Here is a 16,775-nt window from a genome sequence, read left to right on the forward strand (position 1 = left end):
CATCTCGGACCCGCAGACCCTCAGCATAGGAGCTCCGCAAGGCTGCGTACTCTCCTTTACTCTCTCTACACCAACTACTGCACCTCCACAGACTCCTCTGTCAAGCTCCTCAAGTTTGCGGATGACACTACCCTGATTGGACTGATCCAGGATGGGGAGGAATCTGCCTACAGAGGGGAAGTGATACAGCTGGCGTCTTGGTGCCATCGCAACAGCCTGGAGCTCAATGCTCTCAAGACAGTGGAACTAATTGTAGACTTTCGAAGAGATCTCCCCCCACGCACCATCAACAACACCATAATCACATCTGTGGAGTAATTTAAGTTCCTTGGAACCATCATCTCCAGGGACCTTAAATGGGAGGCCACCATCGACTCCACAGTCAAAAAGGCCCAACAGAGGATGCACTTCCTGCGGCAACTGAAGAACACAATCTGCCACAGGCAATGATGGTCCAATTCTATACTGCTATCATTAAGTCCGTCCTCACCTTCTCCATCATGGTCTGGTTTGGCTCAGCCACCAAGCACAACATCCGGAGGCTGCAACGGATCGTTCACACAGCTGAGAAGGTTGGTTTTTTTTTTTGGTTTTTTTTTTTTAATCAAAAATATTTATTCAAATATTAAAATAATATATACAATACAATAAAACCAAAACAGAACCCACCACCAGAATATTATACAAACAAATATACCTATTGAAACTATCATACAATTATATTACAATCCCCATCCAGGATACATCCAATCCCCCGCGGTGCCCAGCGGTCCCGGAATTCCTCCAGGGTGCCCGTGGACAGCGCGTAGTCCCTCTCCAACACCACCCGGGCACGGACGTAACCCCGGAAAAGGGGTAGGCAGCTGGCTCGGGCAGAGCCCTCTTCCGCCTGGCGCCGTGAGTCGCGGATGGCCAGCTTGGCCTGGCCCAGGAGCAACCCAACAAGGACATCTTCGGCCCTACCCTCTCCCCTACGCACAGGGTGTCCAAAGATGAGGATGGTGGGTGAAAAATGCAGCCAAAAAGCAAGGAGCAGCCCCTTTAGATATTGGAACAGGGGCTGCAACCTCACACACTGCATGTACACGTGGTACACAGACTCTTCCAACCCGCAAAAGTGGCAGGCGCTGAGAAGGTTGTTGGCTGCAACCTTCCCCCCATTGACGAACTGTACACTGCAAGGGCCAGGAAGCAAGCGGGCAAGATCATCTCCAACCTCTCTCACCCTGGCCACAAACTCTTCGAAGCACTTCCCTCTGGAAGGCGACTCCGGACTGTCAAAGCAGCCACAGCCAGACATAAAAACAGCTTTTTTCCACGAGTGATAGTTCTACTCAATAACCAAAGTCTGTAGTCTCTTTCTTGCTCTGGTTTATTTTCACCCACATGTTTAGACCGTAATGTTGTACCCTTATTGTTTTGATGTGGTTATGCTTTATTCTTAATTGTTAACTGTATGTTTGTGTTGTCATTTGTGAGCGGAGCACCAAGGCACATTCCTTGTATATGCATACTTGGCCAATAAACCCATACATTCATTCATTCATTCATTCAAAGTACTGGAGTAACTCAGCAGGTCAAGCTGCATCTTCGGAGAACATGGATAGGTGAACTGTCAACTATCCATGTTCTCCAGAGAACATCCAAAGATGCTGTCTGAACTGAGTTACTCCAACACTTTGTGTCCTTGCCTGTAGACTTACCTGTTTACTGGCACCTGCTACATCTGCTGGATAGCCCATCAACAATATGGGTTCCTAGCCTTACCTCAGTTTACGTGTTTCAGAACTAAACAGACTGATGTGCCAGTTCATGAGGTTTGTATCTAGAGCACTCCTGATAATTCTCAAGTTTATGACAGCAAGTTGGATGCCTTTATGTAAATTGCTTCAGTACTGGTCAGAAGTGGAGGATCACAACGTCAGAGTTTATTTTAGACATTAAGTAATATGAAATTGATGAACAATAATTAGTGTAAATTCAGCTGTAATCCAATAGGGTATGATTTAATGTATCAAATTATGGTCATCTGGAATGCACTGCCTGTAAACATTGGAAGGGAGATTAAGTCGTAATTTTCAAAAGGGAATTGGATGAATATGTGAAAGGAGCAGGAGAAGGATAAGACTCTAGAGAAGAGTGGGGAAAGGGACTAGTGAGATTGACAATTCAACGACCAGACATTTGACAAATAATGCAAGCCTGTGTTATAGAATGGCATTTATAACAGATTAGCTAAGAAACCTTCAAATAATGAGCAGATGCATATTATTTTGTGCATTTAAATATTTTCCTTCTAAGGAGTCAACTCAGTGAATATCTTCTCACTGAACTTTGAAAGTATAATCTACCAGTGACTAGCTATTGACTACACTAATGACCGTGGCATACTTCTGTTTTGCCTCCCTAGGGAACCTTGTTTTTCTCTCTCCCTCTCTCTTGCTTCTCCCAAAGTTAAGCAGTGGAAAGCGTTCCACATTGTTGGATCAGACCCTGCTCTCTGTGGCTCTCGTACCCCTTTGCATCACAGAAAACTAGTGGGCCAACCATCCCCCTCACCCTGCATCATCACAGGGACAGTTGGCTCATTGCATTGATGCTGACCTTTGGGTAAAGCTGTCCATTTGGTCTCATTCTCCACTCAATCCACACTGCCTGTGGAATTCTCTCTTTCACCAGAGGATAATGCCACCCATTGCCTCTGCTATCAGACATTAACAGTTTTGGCTTCAGTAGAAGAGTGATCCGTACCATTTTCCAGTCAGGGTTCAGGCTTTCCTCGGAGTACAGAGCGTAGTCGATCCTCCGTCCACAGCCCTTCAGTGGCACCTTCCTCCCCTTCTGAGAAGCTGGTTGGTTCTTGCAGTGGGAGAAGACCAGATACTCCCTGCGACCTTCTTCGCTCTCCAGCACCCTGTGAGGAGGTGAAAGGTAATGGTGCCGTCCAATGATTCGGCTCTAAAGTGAATCTGCATGGAAATCATTATAAGCTGACAGGCAGCAGGAGTGAGGGGTTAATGGATTATTTTCCCTTGGCCTGAACATTCAGTATTCACAGCAAAATACTATCTGTTATTGAGTGAAGGCTTGAACATCAGCTGAAGGACCCTAGAGTCGTGACAAACCCAATATATTTAAAAGATTGTTCCGGCAGTCAGATACTAGTGTGTTCAGTGCTGAGACTGATACGGTGACATGTCAATGAAGTCAACACACTATTGACATAGTCGGCAGTGTAACTTGGCTATTAATGTTGATGTAGTCAGTATTGAAATCAATACCATAGTGAGGGAATTCACAAATTGCTGTAATATTTCTGTGCATTTGTAAGAAAAGGTTGCCTGGGAGCTGTCAGAGTTGACCCTCTAAGGCTAGTTAGCAGGCTCGTACAAGGGTCACTATAATGCAGTACAAGAGTGGAATAAGGTGGTTACTGCTCACCCTGTGCAGGTGTAGTCCAGGAGTATGTCTAGTGAAGGAGTGGATACTGCGGTCAATCTCTCTGGTATTTCTCAGAGTATAACACTGATTATTTGTGCCCTGTTAATGCAGTGGTCTTTACTAACTGCAGCAGTGTAAGTAACTGCTAACTAACATTGCCACGTGGTCCAACAAACATTAACATTGAAAAGGTTGAATTCTCTGAAATGCAGCCACCCCTTCCCAGCATCAAGATCAGGAGTTCACAAAACACCAGGAGAGGACACTTACTTCTGCAGATTATCTGGTGTAATAGTATCTTCATCATAGAGCCCCTCTGGGTCCATCAACGTACCTGTGACACAAATTCATGTCAAGTATCAAAGTTCTCGGCAAAGCCAAGCCTTCAGAATAAACACAAGCAGCCTCTTTGAATGCTTTGACACAAGTTATTGAAATGGATGAATCCTGGGAAATGGGGGAAAGATTTACCCTGACTTTATTAAGACCAGGGCCCATCCCTTGGTGAAGCTGGGGCATATCTGTGAACAGAGAGCCAGGCTCACATTTAGCCTGATAGACTTGGAATTCTACCCACAATCAGCCAACCCCTTCTTTATCCTTTCGATTACAAGGGAGTTAAGACTCTTCCCTCATTTGTGAATTCTGTACTTTAAATCACATCTTAGTGTTGACTTGTTCCCTGTGCTTCACACACAGGCTTCCTTTGGTTGATGAGAAAGCGTGCCTGAGTTGAGGGAATCCATCCGGGTCACGATAGTTGGTCCACACACACACATAGGTCTTATATGGTTCACCCCTGCAAGAAGTCGGGTTGGTGGTGATTGCAGTATATCAACTGAGAGAGCCCATTTTACTTGCTAAATGACCATAATAATCTTATCCATCATTGTCCAGCCCATCCCCTTACCGCTTACTCTCAGCGCTAGGCCGGAGACCATTATACAACATCTCGTGTGATCACCGTCCCGACCCGAGACATCTTTCCATACCCAATACAGATGCTGCCTGACCTGCTGAGTTCCTCCAGCACTTTGCTTTTGCTTAAAATTCCAGCAGCTGCAGTTTCTTGTGTCTTGGGAGACGCAATCACTACCGGCTCTGCTGCTGAGAATGGCGAGCCTCCTCTTCCCCACAGCCTTGTTTTGTGCTCAGGACCCTGTCATCCCGCACGCCCACCGTACGAATGGTAACCCCACTGATACATTCATGTTCTCATGACCCCACTGTGAGCCCCATAATAGTCACCCTCACCCTGGCCCCTGACCCACTGCCATAAACACCTTGTCCCTCACTTCACACGATGAGGAAAGGCTGCTCCAGTTATACCTGTGGGAGATGGACTCACCAATGACCCAGGGTTGCTCCTCTCCGGGGCTCAGGCGACAGGGATCCTTGTACTGGGTGAAGAGAGAATGTTGCTGTTCCAGCTTGTCCTCTGAAAGATGAAACAAAATCAGGGGTCAATGCCAGATACTGCCTATAATCCAAGCTCCCAACTGCTGAACATGGTACCGTCTTGCTGGATAAGTGTTTGTAGAAACACCTTTGATTATATTTACAATGCTGTGCTCCTGTGTCATCATTCACACCAGTCACAACCACTGACATCCATTGCAGCTCCTTCAGTTGTAGTCAGCAGAAACTCGGTGGGCCGAAGGGCTTGTTTCAATGCTAATGATTCTGTGACTCAATGAGAGTTAGCGGGTTCGGCAAAGTTATGCTACTCTCAAATCTTCACTGTTCCTGCTGCGTTATAAACGGCCACATGGCTGAGAAAGACTGATTGGTAAAATGGTATGAACAGCCCACTTTAGAAGTTCGCGAAAGCTCCTCTAGAGAGCACTGTCTAGGCAGAGAGAGCGAAGCGGAGCTCAGCCACAACCTGTGACAATCCAGCCGTCATTCCGGGATCTCCACATCCACTTCAGTGGACGAACAGGAGACAGAAGAGGGGACGGAGGGGAGGGGGAGACCTGAGTGCCAATCACTGGTGGGTAATCGCAGTGATTTATTGGTTTAGAAATCCGATAACAGAGGAAAAGGCTGTTCCTGAGGTGATGCACTCCCTGCCTGCAAATTTTTACATTCACCTCTTTCGGAGGAAACCAAAGATCTTGGAGAAAACCCACGCAAGTCACGGGGAGAACCCGTAGTCGGGATCGAACCCGGGTCACCGGCGCTGCGAGCGCTGTCAGGCAGCAACTCTACCGTGTTACCGCCGTGTTGGCAATCGAGGCTGTACCCTAGTTTACAGACGGACGTTTAGAAATCTGATAACAGAGAGGAAAAACTTTGTTCCTGAGGTGATACACTCTCTGCCAGTAAATGGAATACATTTCCCATTGACATTAATGGGAAAAACAGCAATATTGCAGTTGGGATTTCAATGCGGCAGGTGTTCCGGGTACCAGGGAGCACCAACAGGTGGAAGGATGCCTCCCTCCACTAAACTCAAGATGCTCACATTCATTCCCCCAGTATGAATCCAACCAGGTCACACTCATCTTAATCAAACTGTAAACATTGATCTGCTCACTTGGTTGCATTCCAAAGAATGAGCTCCAACACGGATATATCCAAACACTGCAGTGCAGCTACTTACGCTCACGTTCTATCCATCAGTAACTTGGAAATGGCATTCGTGTGGAATTAGTTTAAAGAGGTGGTTAATGATCAGCATAGACTGGGTGGGGGTTAGTGTTGTGTTGCCTGATTTAGTGCTGCGCCTCTCTATGACGGTAATTACCCTTTTTCTAATAATAAAATGGAAAGCTCACACAAAGTACGTTCTCAACGTGAGTTCCTAGTTCCCCCTCGCCTATTCCCACCAATAATGGAGGTCCATCCTACACCAGCAAACCTGCAAACTCTTCATCACCTGTTTGCAGCAAGTCAAAATGGACATGAACAAAATGGAGAAAGAAGCCAGTCAGTAAAGAAATAGTGTCAAATGGCATCAGAAGCACAAATACACTGCTGCTTTCCTGATTCCAGATAAATGTATATATTATAAGAGTAATCGAAGCATTTGGAAATACAGCATGGATACAGGCCCTTTGGCCCATCAAGTCCATGCCAACCAACCATACATTTTACTCCAATCCTATATGAATCACAATTTTTTTATTCTTCAGACATTCTCGTCACTTCACTTCCCCCCCTCACCCCACCTCTCCCCCTTCCTCCAAGAATCTGTCACTTACCTACACACTAGGGACACGTCTACTGTGGCCAACCTGCACACCTTTGGATGGGAAACTGAAGCACCTGGACGAAACCCAGGGAGTCACAGGGAGAACATGCAAACTCCATGCAGACAGCACCCAAGCTCAGAATTGAACCTAGGTCTCTGGAGCTGTGAGGCAGCAGCTCTATTGGCTGAGCCACTGTGCAGCCACATCCTTGGATTTAAATCCTTTGCCGTTTTAAATCTGCCCCAGTTATGTCGCGGACAGCAGTAGATGCCTCAGCTGGAGGTTGCAGCTGTTCACCATGTCTGGGGAAGCGGGAGCATCAGCTGGAACTCTCTGCTAGTATTCTTGCCGCAGTCACAGTGGGTCATGGCTCAAGCCCAGCTCCAGCACTCTGCAACCGTGGGAGGTGCCCTCTCTCAGGTGAGTCATGAAACAAGACCTTTCTGCCTCTCAATGCCATGAGACGTTTGTCTATGAATAGGACAGGCTGGCTCTCCCTATGTCAGGCCAATGTTTATTTCTCGGGTAACTTGAAAACAGATGATTTATTTCACTACATTGGCTGTAAGTGAGATGGCATTCAGTCAAAAAAATCATTTAATTTGCTGGAAAATGCTGCCTAAGCATCCTGAGACTGTGAAATGCATCAAAAGCAACAGTCGATGTTTTGGGTCTGTGGTCTTTTGTCAGGTTACTCTGGAGGGCACTGCAGACCATTGGATAGTACGTGGATAGCGAAGGTTGAGAGGGTTTTTGCCAAATGCGGGCAAATGGGACTAGATGGGGCATCTTGGTTGGCACGGATGAGATGTGCCGAAAGGCCAGTTTCTGTGCTGTATAACTCAGACCCTTTTCCCCAACTCTAGAGTTCACAATCCACACAGACCTCGCCCTCTTATCTCATACCTCCATATCTGATTAAGGGTTGCAGACTTGAAATGTTGGGTGTTTCACCTTCCACAGATGCTGCCTGACCTGCTGAGTATTTTCTGATTTTGTTTCAGATGTACTGCATCTGCAGTTCTTTTCATTTCAATTCACAGAGCAAATTAAGTTCCCTGTCTTTTTCTACATTCTGCTGAGGCTTGTGGATATTTAGAAGATACATTGAATGTTAAGAGTTTGTAATGCGCACGGCCGACTCTTCAGGATTAGTCACTGCTGATCATGCTGGTAATGCTGCTGAGTCATAGTGAAAGAGAGATGGAGTATGGAAAATGCACTTTAGCCCATCAAGTCCACATCAACAGTAAACCACCCATTTGCACTAATTCCACATTAATTCCATTTTTTATCCTCTCATTCTCTTCAACTCCCCAAAGACTCTATCACTCACTGACACGCTCAGGGCAAACGTACCATAATAAATTAATCTGCTAAACACATGCTTGGGATGTGGGCAGAAACTGGAGAACCCAGAGGAGCGTGTTCACAGGGAGAGTGTGCAATCTCCATACAGACAGGCCCAGAGATCAGGATTGAACCCATGTCTCTTGTGCAGTGAGACAGTGTCTCTACTGGCTGTGCCACTCTGCTGCCCCGAAGACATGGGGCGCCCCTCTGTGAATAAAAAACTACAGTTTGACTGCTGAGTTTCATATGACAGAGGAAGAGTTCCAAGGATTTGCTCAAAGCTTCCATGAAGAGTCGTCCTCACTCCTCTTGGGGAACACCTGGCCCATGACCAGTGGAGAAGAACAGTATTTATATCTTTGTACATCGGAAAGCCCTATGTAAGTGACAGGTCTACCATCTCCAAAACCCACTCAGCTGTTGTGCACCTCCCACCTTAACTGTGGAAGAGCCTGTTGTTCCCACATCTGCTTTATCAGCTGTCCCAGATCCTACAAATGAGAATGGAAGCATGTCAGCCTCGATCTCAAGGGATTGCCTAAGAAGCCGTGGAGGCAGGAAAGCTTGTTCACCCACATGCCCAACTTAGCCCTGCTTTAGACTACTGTTGCATTAGTTACACCACCAGCAAGCCGCAGCTATTAGATTAAAGCTGCAAGCCAGTGTGACTCCTCAAGGAGGGGACTCACCCGAGGAGCAGTTATCAAAGTTGAAATCCCCACACAGTACATCGAATGCCAGCAACTCCTCTGTGCTGGGTGAAGAGGTAGATTTTCGGAACTCGGACAGCCAGTTGAGCAGGTGGTCCATCTGCTCACAGCGAATGGAGGCATCTCCTGGGTGAGAGGTAAGTGCAAACAACGCTTAATTAAATAATCCATTAAGTAGAAAAAAAGAACATAGAGCCACATGGAGATCTGGGAGGCGCACTGCAATCTTTATGACCACTGTTGTTTTGATCTTGCCATGTTTGTAATAATTAATGACCTGCAGTTCGTGCTCGCCATTGGATTTCCTTTGGGTAGGAATGAGGAGAGAGTTGAGAGAGCACATTGGTATCTTTCAAACATCCACTGACTTCCAATATTTTAAACTGAAAACAGGCCATTACAACCCAGAAAATTGAAGAGGAGTGCAAGAGGATGAGGGGTGATGTTATAGAGGTGTATAAAATCATGAGAGGAATAGATCGGGTGGACGCACAGAGTCTCTTGCCCAGAGTGGGAGAATAGAGAACCAGAGGGTATAGGTTTAAGATGAAGGGGGAAAGATTTTATTGGAATCTGAGGGGTAACCTTTTCACCAAAGGGTGGAGGTAGATGAGGCAGGGACTATCCGGACATTTAAGAAACAATTAGACATGTTTATGGATCTGGCAGGTTTAGAGGGATATGGGTCAAACGCAGGCAAGTGGGACTAGTGTAGATGGGACATGTTGGTCGGTGCGGGCAAGTTGGGCTGAAGGGCATGTTTCCACATGGATCTATGATCCCCAATGATCCAGTCTCTACATCTCCCCGGGACAGAGAAGTGTGGAGGGAGGGAGGGTGGATAGGACAAAGGCTGTATATCTGATAGGATGAGCCCAGGGTTGCTGTGGGAAAGAGTTACTAATGCAGCTGTTAGAGGGTGATAAAGAAAGGGTGGCATAATGCAAATAGCAGATCAGGTGTGCTGATGGAGAGAATGGGGGAAAAAAACAGCCAATTTCAGACAGATGACTTATAGCAAAACTGACCAATTCCGATGTAGACAGAGAAAGAAAATGATCAGCAAAAGTCATCTCCTGCACATATCACACTCCGTGCCTTGTCTTGCCAAAAGGATGGTGGGTGCTGCGGAGGACTCACTGCAACCTATGACTAACATTCAATTTCTGCTTCACCTGCAGCTTCCTCCTGTTCCACTGTGGTATCTTCAAGCAGTTCCTGCAACATTGACCCAGTTTATCACCAGTTCTCATATTCTGAGCCATGTGCAAAAACCAAATGATCTACATGAATCTTCCTGAGTTTTCCATCAGCCCACACTAGGTAGTTGTTGTCTCCATGCATCTCTGGCTTTTTTCATCTTGATGTCCGAACTGACCAGGAGGTCTCACACATTGTCATCCATTTTCGTTTTGTGCTTGGCTGGAAACTTCCTCCCTCTGGCTTCACCTTGTCTGGGTCCATAGTTCACAGCATTTTAGCTGGGGTGTACCCAGTGGAAGAGTGGGGTCTAATCCTGCTCAAAAATAGGTTGCTGTTGTGTGTTGTCTGACATTGTCCATCAGCCTTCTCCATTGTCCAGGTTGACTGTCCTGCTTTTCTATTTGCACTGGGATTGAACAGAGATGTGGGACTGTTTCTTATGCCATTGCTGTTGGTACATTTCCCAATTGGCTGTGACAGAAAAACAGTCGCATCTGGTACTGGTTCCTTTGACAACTCACCAGGTGTCATTTGTAGAGGGGCGGGATACCGCTGGTCCCTCTTCCCACCACCTGGAATAGCTGTCTGCTGGTTGGGGATATTGCTGGTTCCATCTGGGAATGGTTCTTTGGAACAGTCTCCAAGGCCATTTCCTTCTCTGAAAGTCCCTGGAGGTTAGGCCCCACTGTCTCAGCATACTAACCATGCCTTCAGTATCTTGATTTAGTCCACATTGTGTAAATTACACCCAAACCTTCCCACTGTCATGTTGGGGTATTGGGCATGGAGCTCACTTCAGATTTACTCCCCAAGTACTCCAGGAATAACCACACTTAGCACACCCATGATTTGCAAACAACTAATGTCTTCCAAAGTTGAATCTCCAAGGTAACATCTATCAGATTTGTTCCATACAGTCAGGTTGTGTCAGAAGGATACTGTTGCAGAATTCTTGCAATTCCTTCAACTATGACTGGAAAACTCCAAGTTCCAAACGTAAAAAAAGTATTTTCTGATATCACTCTAGCTTTTTGAGTGGGAGCCTTGAGGGCGTCTTCCAGACTGGCATTAGAAGCTTTTATATTCAACCTCGCAGAGAGCAGTCAATCACCTGACTGTTCATAAAGAGGTTGCAAGCTTAATGACCCTTTTACTACTAATACCACATATACTGCAGGGTGTGTGAGAGCAGGGTGTGGTAGAAAGGGAGGATCAGTGTAAACTTACCTGCCAGAGCTTGCAAATGAGTGCAGGAAACATAACCCACAATTCTTTGGTCCTGAGGTGTGGTTCCAACATGCACCTTAATGGGAACAAGTGAAAGGATGGTTAGAAGTGTTTGCATCAACATCTCACTGATTGTTCCTCATTGCCTATTACAGCATCTGATCTGGTCTGGCAAACAATTTTCTAACAAAAGCCAAAAAGGAAATAAAGTAACGCTAAGCACTATGGCAGCCTGACCATTGCTAATACATTTCCCTCAGTAACAAACTAGTGTTCAGTTGACAGCGGAACAGGCGCCAATCATTAGGAACCAGCACTCAACCGATGAGATTGTTTTATTTTGCTTTTGAATTTAATATAACCTGAACATTCCCAAGGCCATCATACTGTCTCCTCTCCCTCACATTGCAGGAAGAGGGAGGCAAGAACCCCTCCTTTCTCCCATTCCTCAAATATGTTCTCATTTCTCATCAGTGGAGGGAAATGGTAACCCAGAATACTATGATCATCTCTAATGGACAGAATGACATGCCTCTACCCCATTAATCAATTAAAGAGAAAACTGGTATATGAAGGTGATCGGTCATTACTAGGCAACTGTACAGAGTTCTCATTATCCAACAGAGTAACATTTGTCCACATGTACCTGTACCTGATGGTGTATCACTTTGTGACCATCAAACTGCAGGGTGAATGCTGCTTTATCAAATTACCAGGGAACTCCATGATGTGGCACCCTTGCCTCCAGCTGAAGGCTGAGACTTGGACATTATCTGGGGTTGTGCCCATTTTACAGGCACTACATGGGTATCTAAGTGTTCATAATGGCAGGTGTGAAGCTCAGACAAGTAAAGCAGCATGTTACCTACTAAATTGGATCAGGGTCCTCTGGTTGCTTATAAAACCAGTTCACAGCATTCACAGGTCTGGCAGGGCTTCCTTTGAAGCTAAATCATGGACTCAGAAAACAGTCTCTCACATTTGGCTAATGTGAGAGATGGATGGGTAAAGGACTGAGGGGTCCAGAGGTATGGACAGGATGTGCTTGGACAGGGCATTAGATTAATCTGAAACGCACTGCTGAAAAGGGATGGAGGAAGCAAATGGAAAAAAAGATAGATACTAGAGAAGGCAAATATTATAGGGCTATGAGAAAGAGTAGGGTGTGGAAGTGACATGGCTCTTTTGAAGATCTGCAAAGGCTCGATGGGCTGAATTACCTCTTTTTATGTGGTATTATAATCAGCAGCAGTATTAGGGAGCCATGTATTGCAATCTTAATAATCTCCCTTGTTCCTCCCAATGGTCTTCATTATACTGTTTGGTAATGAATGCTGGAAATGTTATCTGGTTTAAGGATTCATTTAACCCTTTTGGAATAGCGCCAACTGATTTTGTTTTAATTCCGAATTTACTTCTGTTCTGTGAGCGAGATCATTTCTGCCACGTGACCGTTCTTCATTGCTGCCATTGCAGCCTCCCCCAGGGGGCATAAACTCCCAATACACAAGGAACCCTCAGCTCCCATCTTCCAGTCTGCAGCGTCTCTTCAAATAAATTAACTTACTGATGTGGACAGAGTTAGCTCATTTACATCCAAGGCGATTAGCCCCTGATTTGCTTTTCATCAAGAAACTGCTGAATCCCGCGATTTATATTCTGTCCTCGTTAAACCAGAATAATACTCTCTTGCTGTGTTTCTCAATTAATCTGTTTTAGAAGTCACATAACCAAGCAGCGAAGGAGCCTCTCTCAATGATTTGGGTATATAATTCACACGTGTGCCCTCTGATAGTTCATAGACTGGGTGAAGGGACTCCCATAAGTTTGTTGAAAATGGAGTTTCAGAATTTGAGTATAAGAAATGCCTCAGCTCAAGAGCCATGGGGAGGAGCCAATCGAACATGCTGAAGTGGGGATATACTGAAGATGCGGCAGACTGCGAGTGCAGACGGGGCCTCCAGACTATGGAACATCTCCTGAGCTGTGACATGCTGCATGATGACACATGCACTGCAAAGGATCTTGCAGAGGCCAACGATGTGGAACTAAAATTTGGACGCTATTGGCAAACAGTTGTGTGATGACACGAATAAATAAAAGCTCAAGATTCCCCTACAAGTCACTTGCGACATTCCTTTATTTTCTGAGGGTACAAATCCTGAAACTCCACTTTCAACAATCTTATGAGAGTCCATTCACCTTGAAGATCAGAGCAGTTCAAGAAGGTGACTCACCAGTACCTTCTAAAGGGAAACTGGGGTTAAGCAATAAATGCTGGCTGCATCCTGTAAATAAATAAAAAATATAAGCCCAGGCAGATATACTTAGTGCATATCAGCATTGCAATACTGGTAGTGATATCTTTCCATTATGTCAATTAGCTAGGTATCCACTCTGCCCATTTTAATGTTAAAATGTTAGCACATTGGCGCTGTAGGTGGCACAGTGGCACAGCGGTAAAGTTGCTGCCTCATAGCGCCAGAGACCCAGGTCCCATCCTGACCTTGGGTGCTGTCTGGAATTTATACGTTCTCCCTGTGACCGAGTGGGTTTCTTCCAGGTGCTGCAATTTCCTCCCGCATCCGGAACATTTGCGGGTTTGTAGGTTAATTGGCCTCTGTAAAATTGCCCCTAGTGCATAGAGAGTGGATCAGAAAGTGGGATAACATAGAGCTAGTTTATGGGTGATCAATGGTCAGCTTGGACTCAGTGGGCTGAAGGGTCAGTTTCCTCGCTGCATCCCTAAACTAAACTGAATTAAACTAAAAGTAAACCTTACGAATCCTGCACATCCCATTCAAAGGTCAGGCACTTGTTCTGGTGTCCTATTCACCATTTCTTCCTTAACTGATATCCAAAGCTGAAACCTGGGGCTAAAGTTCTGGAGACTGAATAAGATGAGGAGAACATTTATGTCCAAATTTAGCCTGAGAAACATCGAGCAGATAATTATCAAAAACACAGACAATGAGAACACAGGAAATACGAGATTACAACAGAAAATGTTGGAATCCTCAGCAGACGAGGCAGCACCTGTGGAAAGAGAAACAGAGTCTACAGTTCCATTCCAGGACCCTTCATTAGAACTGGGAAAGTGAAGAATCAAGAAAACAGTTTTATCTAATTGTTCTAATCTAACTTGCTTCCTCTCACAGTTCCAACGAAGGATATCTAACCTGAAATGTTAACTGTTTCCCTTTCCACCAATGCTGCCCAACGTGCTGAGTATTTCCAGCATTTTCATTTTTTAATCCAACAGATAATATATAATTTCACCGGTTAGCAGCTTTATTTTTGTCACTGTGTGGCACCTTAAACAGTTACATTTTCATTGATAATTCTTAAATGTTGTGAGGATGGCTGCCTCCACCATCCCCTCAGTGTGTCCCAGATTCCAACCACTCTCTGGGTGAAAGAGCTCTTCCTCAGATCACTCCCCTACTCTGATTACTCTGATCATAAATCTGTGCCTTTTGACTTTATACATGTCTGTCAAGGGAAATGTTTCTAAAGATTACATGCAGCATATGAAAAGCCATGCGGAAAATCATATCTCCGTGTAAAGGATGGGGCAAGTTCCTTTTCCCTGGTGTGAAGAGTGCTCTGGCTGTGACCCCGTGTTGATTGACACAGCAGACAGTAGCAGAGAAACAGGGAGATATCCGGCTGACACCACCCCTCCACCCCTCTCCGACCAAAACCACAATTTCCACTTGCACCTTTACAATGGGCCATAATTGATTTCTGATTGACAGCTCTCTCTGAAATGAAAAAGAAAAGGTCACATTAGAGCCTCATCTGGCAGGAATCAATCTGACATTTGGTTTGTGTTTGCGAGCAGCTCAGTGATGGAGATGACGCATTCAATTGCTCCTTAATGAGAAAATGGAATTAGTTGCTAGGGACCGGAATCCTGAGCTGGAATATTATGTTTTTTGAATCTGATGAGTTGCCACTCAGGTGAAGTAAAATGATAATTTCAACATTTAACACAGACTACGATAGACTGAAGCGTTTTACTCCTTGACAATATTTAATGGTAACACAAAATTAACTGCCCTTTTTTAAAATAAAGTAATTCCAAACTATCATACAATAGTCAACACCTACCCTGCTGAATAAACCGCTAAACACAATTTACATGTATATAGTGTCTTATCATACCCAAAAGCTCTTCACAGAATGGAGTGCAGTCATTATGCACTCCACACACAAATAGCACTGAGATAGCTACTTAAAAATGTGTGAGAAGATGCTGGAAAGCCTTAATAGGTCAGACAGTAGAGAGAGAAGCAGTACAGTTTTACAGCAGTACAGTGCCTGAGATACAATGGCACAACAGGAGGTGCTGTTGCCTTATAGTTCTTGGGAACTGGGTTTGATCATGACTTCAACTGCTGCCTGTATGGAATTTGCTCGTTTTCCCTGTGACAGCTTTAGTTTCCTCTAGGTGCTCTGTTTCCTCCCATGACCCAAGGACTTGTGGGTTGTCAATCTGATTGGTCATTGTAAATTGCCCTTAGTATAGGTGGATGAGAGGAAAATCAGAGGTACCATATGAGAGCTTCAGTTACAAAGAAATAGGTAGGAGGATATGATTGCTCTGAAATTGACACAATAGGCCAAATGTCCCCCTTCTATACTGTTCATGAAATTATGAAAATGAAAAATACTTAATTAATCTGTTTTGGTGTAAATGGCTGAGGAAGAATGCTGGACAGATTATTTCTCCTTAATTTACATTCAATCCATCAGTGGAGTCAGATCTGAAATGGCAAGCTCCGCAAGAGCCAGTCTGGGTTGTTACTGATATGATAAGTGGGTTTTGAACCCAAGGATCCTAAAATGCAATGCCAATGGTAGAGCCTGCTCTGTTCATCTAGAACTTATATAGAATTCTACTGCCCACATACAATTTCGTTGTTCCCTTTTTTGTGCATGTAGGAGCCATTTTGCAGTTATTAGTTATTTTTGCTTATTAATATTATTACCTTGTATCCTGCTGTAGTCTGGACACTATAGAGTTAATGCAATGCTTATGTAGGGGCTGGGCGGAGCTAGAGTGCGGGGCTGTTGGGTACGTGCTGGCGGAGAGGGTGTGTGTGTGCCAAGGAGGTGCTGACAGAGGGTCAGCCTGAGGCTCAGCCTAAAGATATATTAGCCAAGACATAATCGCCTGTTTTATTAACAAGAAGATTAATACAAACTGTGTCAAAGTTATATCTGGCAACCAGTATCGATCACGTAGACTGTGGTAAGATATGGAATTTTACCCAGCAAAGTAATAACCAGTCGATGACAAGAGATATGCCAATATCTTTATTGCACCTTCAAATAAAGAAGACTAACTATCAAATGTCGAAGAGGATCTCTGTTATTATTTGTTTGAGTCATTACACTTATTGCTCACCCGGTCTATGCAAGTGGCAGCTTGGGAGCTAATTGATAGACGAGAAGCTGGCCGTTACAGTGCATATGACAATAAAACATCACCCAAAACGGCCCAAGAATTCCTTTCAATTTTCTTATCCATATTTCTCCTTTCCCTCAGCACTTCCTATTTCTATAAACTTCTCCAGCCTTTCAAACCCCTGAGATCTCCGTACGAGATTCCAATTCTGGCTACTTACCGAATCCTGAT

General features: G+C 44.9%; 1 protein-coding gene across 3 annotated transcripts in view; it reads right to left on the reverse strand.

Annotated features, from left to right (window-relative positions):
• smpd3 (sphingomyelin phosphodiesterase 3) overlaps positions 1–16,775 on the reverse strand; it is a 156,805-nt gene that overhangs the window by 9,074 nt on the left and 130,956 nt on the right. For 2 of the 3 annotated variants that reach the window (XM_078400514.1, XM_078400515.1), the window contains exons 3-7: positions 11,132–11,207; positions 8,681–8,827; positions 4,790–4,879; positions 3,712–3,775; positions 2,569–2,914 (exon numbers count right to left, since the gene is read on the reverse strand). In XM_078400514.1, coding sequence (XP_078256640.1) covers positions 2,569–2,914; positions 3,712–3,775; positions 4,790–4,879; positions 8,681–8,827; positions 11,132–11,207 — 723 coding nt within the window. Of the gene's footprint in view, positions 1–2,568; positions 2,915–3,711; positions 3,776–4,789; positions 4,880–8,680; positions 8,828–11,131; positions 11,208–16,775 lie in introns of those variants that run through there. The other variant, XM_078400516.1, reaches the window with a different exon arrangement.

The sequence above is a fragment of the Rhinoraja longicauda genome, chromosome 6 (genome assembly GCF_053455715.1).
Source record: "Rhinoraja longicauda isolate Sanriku21f chromosome 6, sRhiLon1.1, whole genome shotgun sequence".
Classification (NCBI taxonomy): Eukaryota; Metazoa; Chordata; class Chondrichthyes; order Rajiformes; family Arhynchobatidae; genus Rhinoraja; species Rhinoraja longicauda.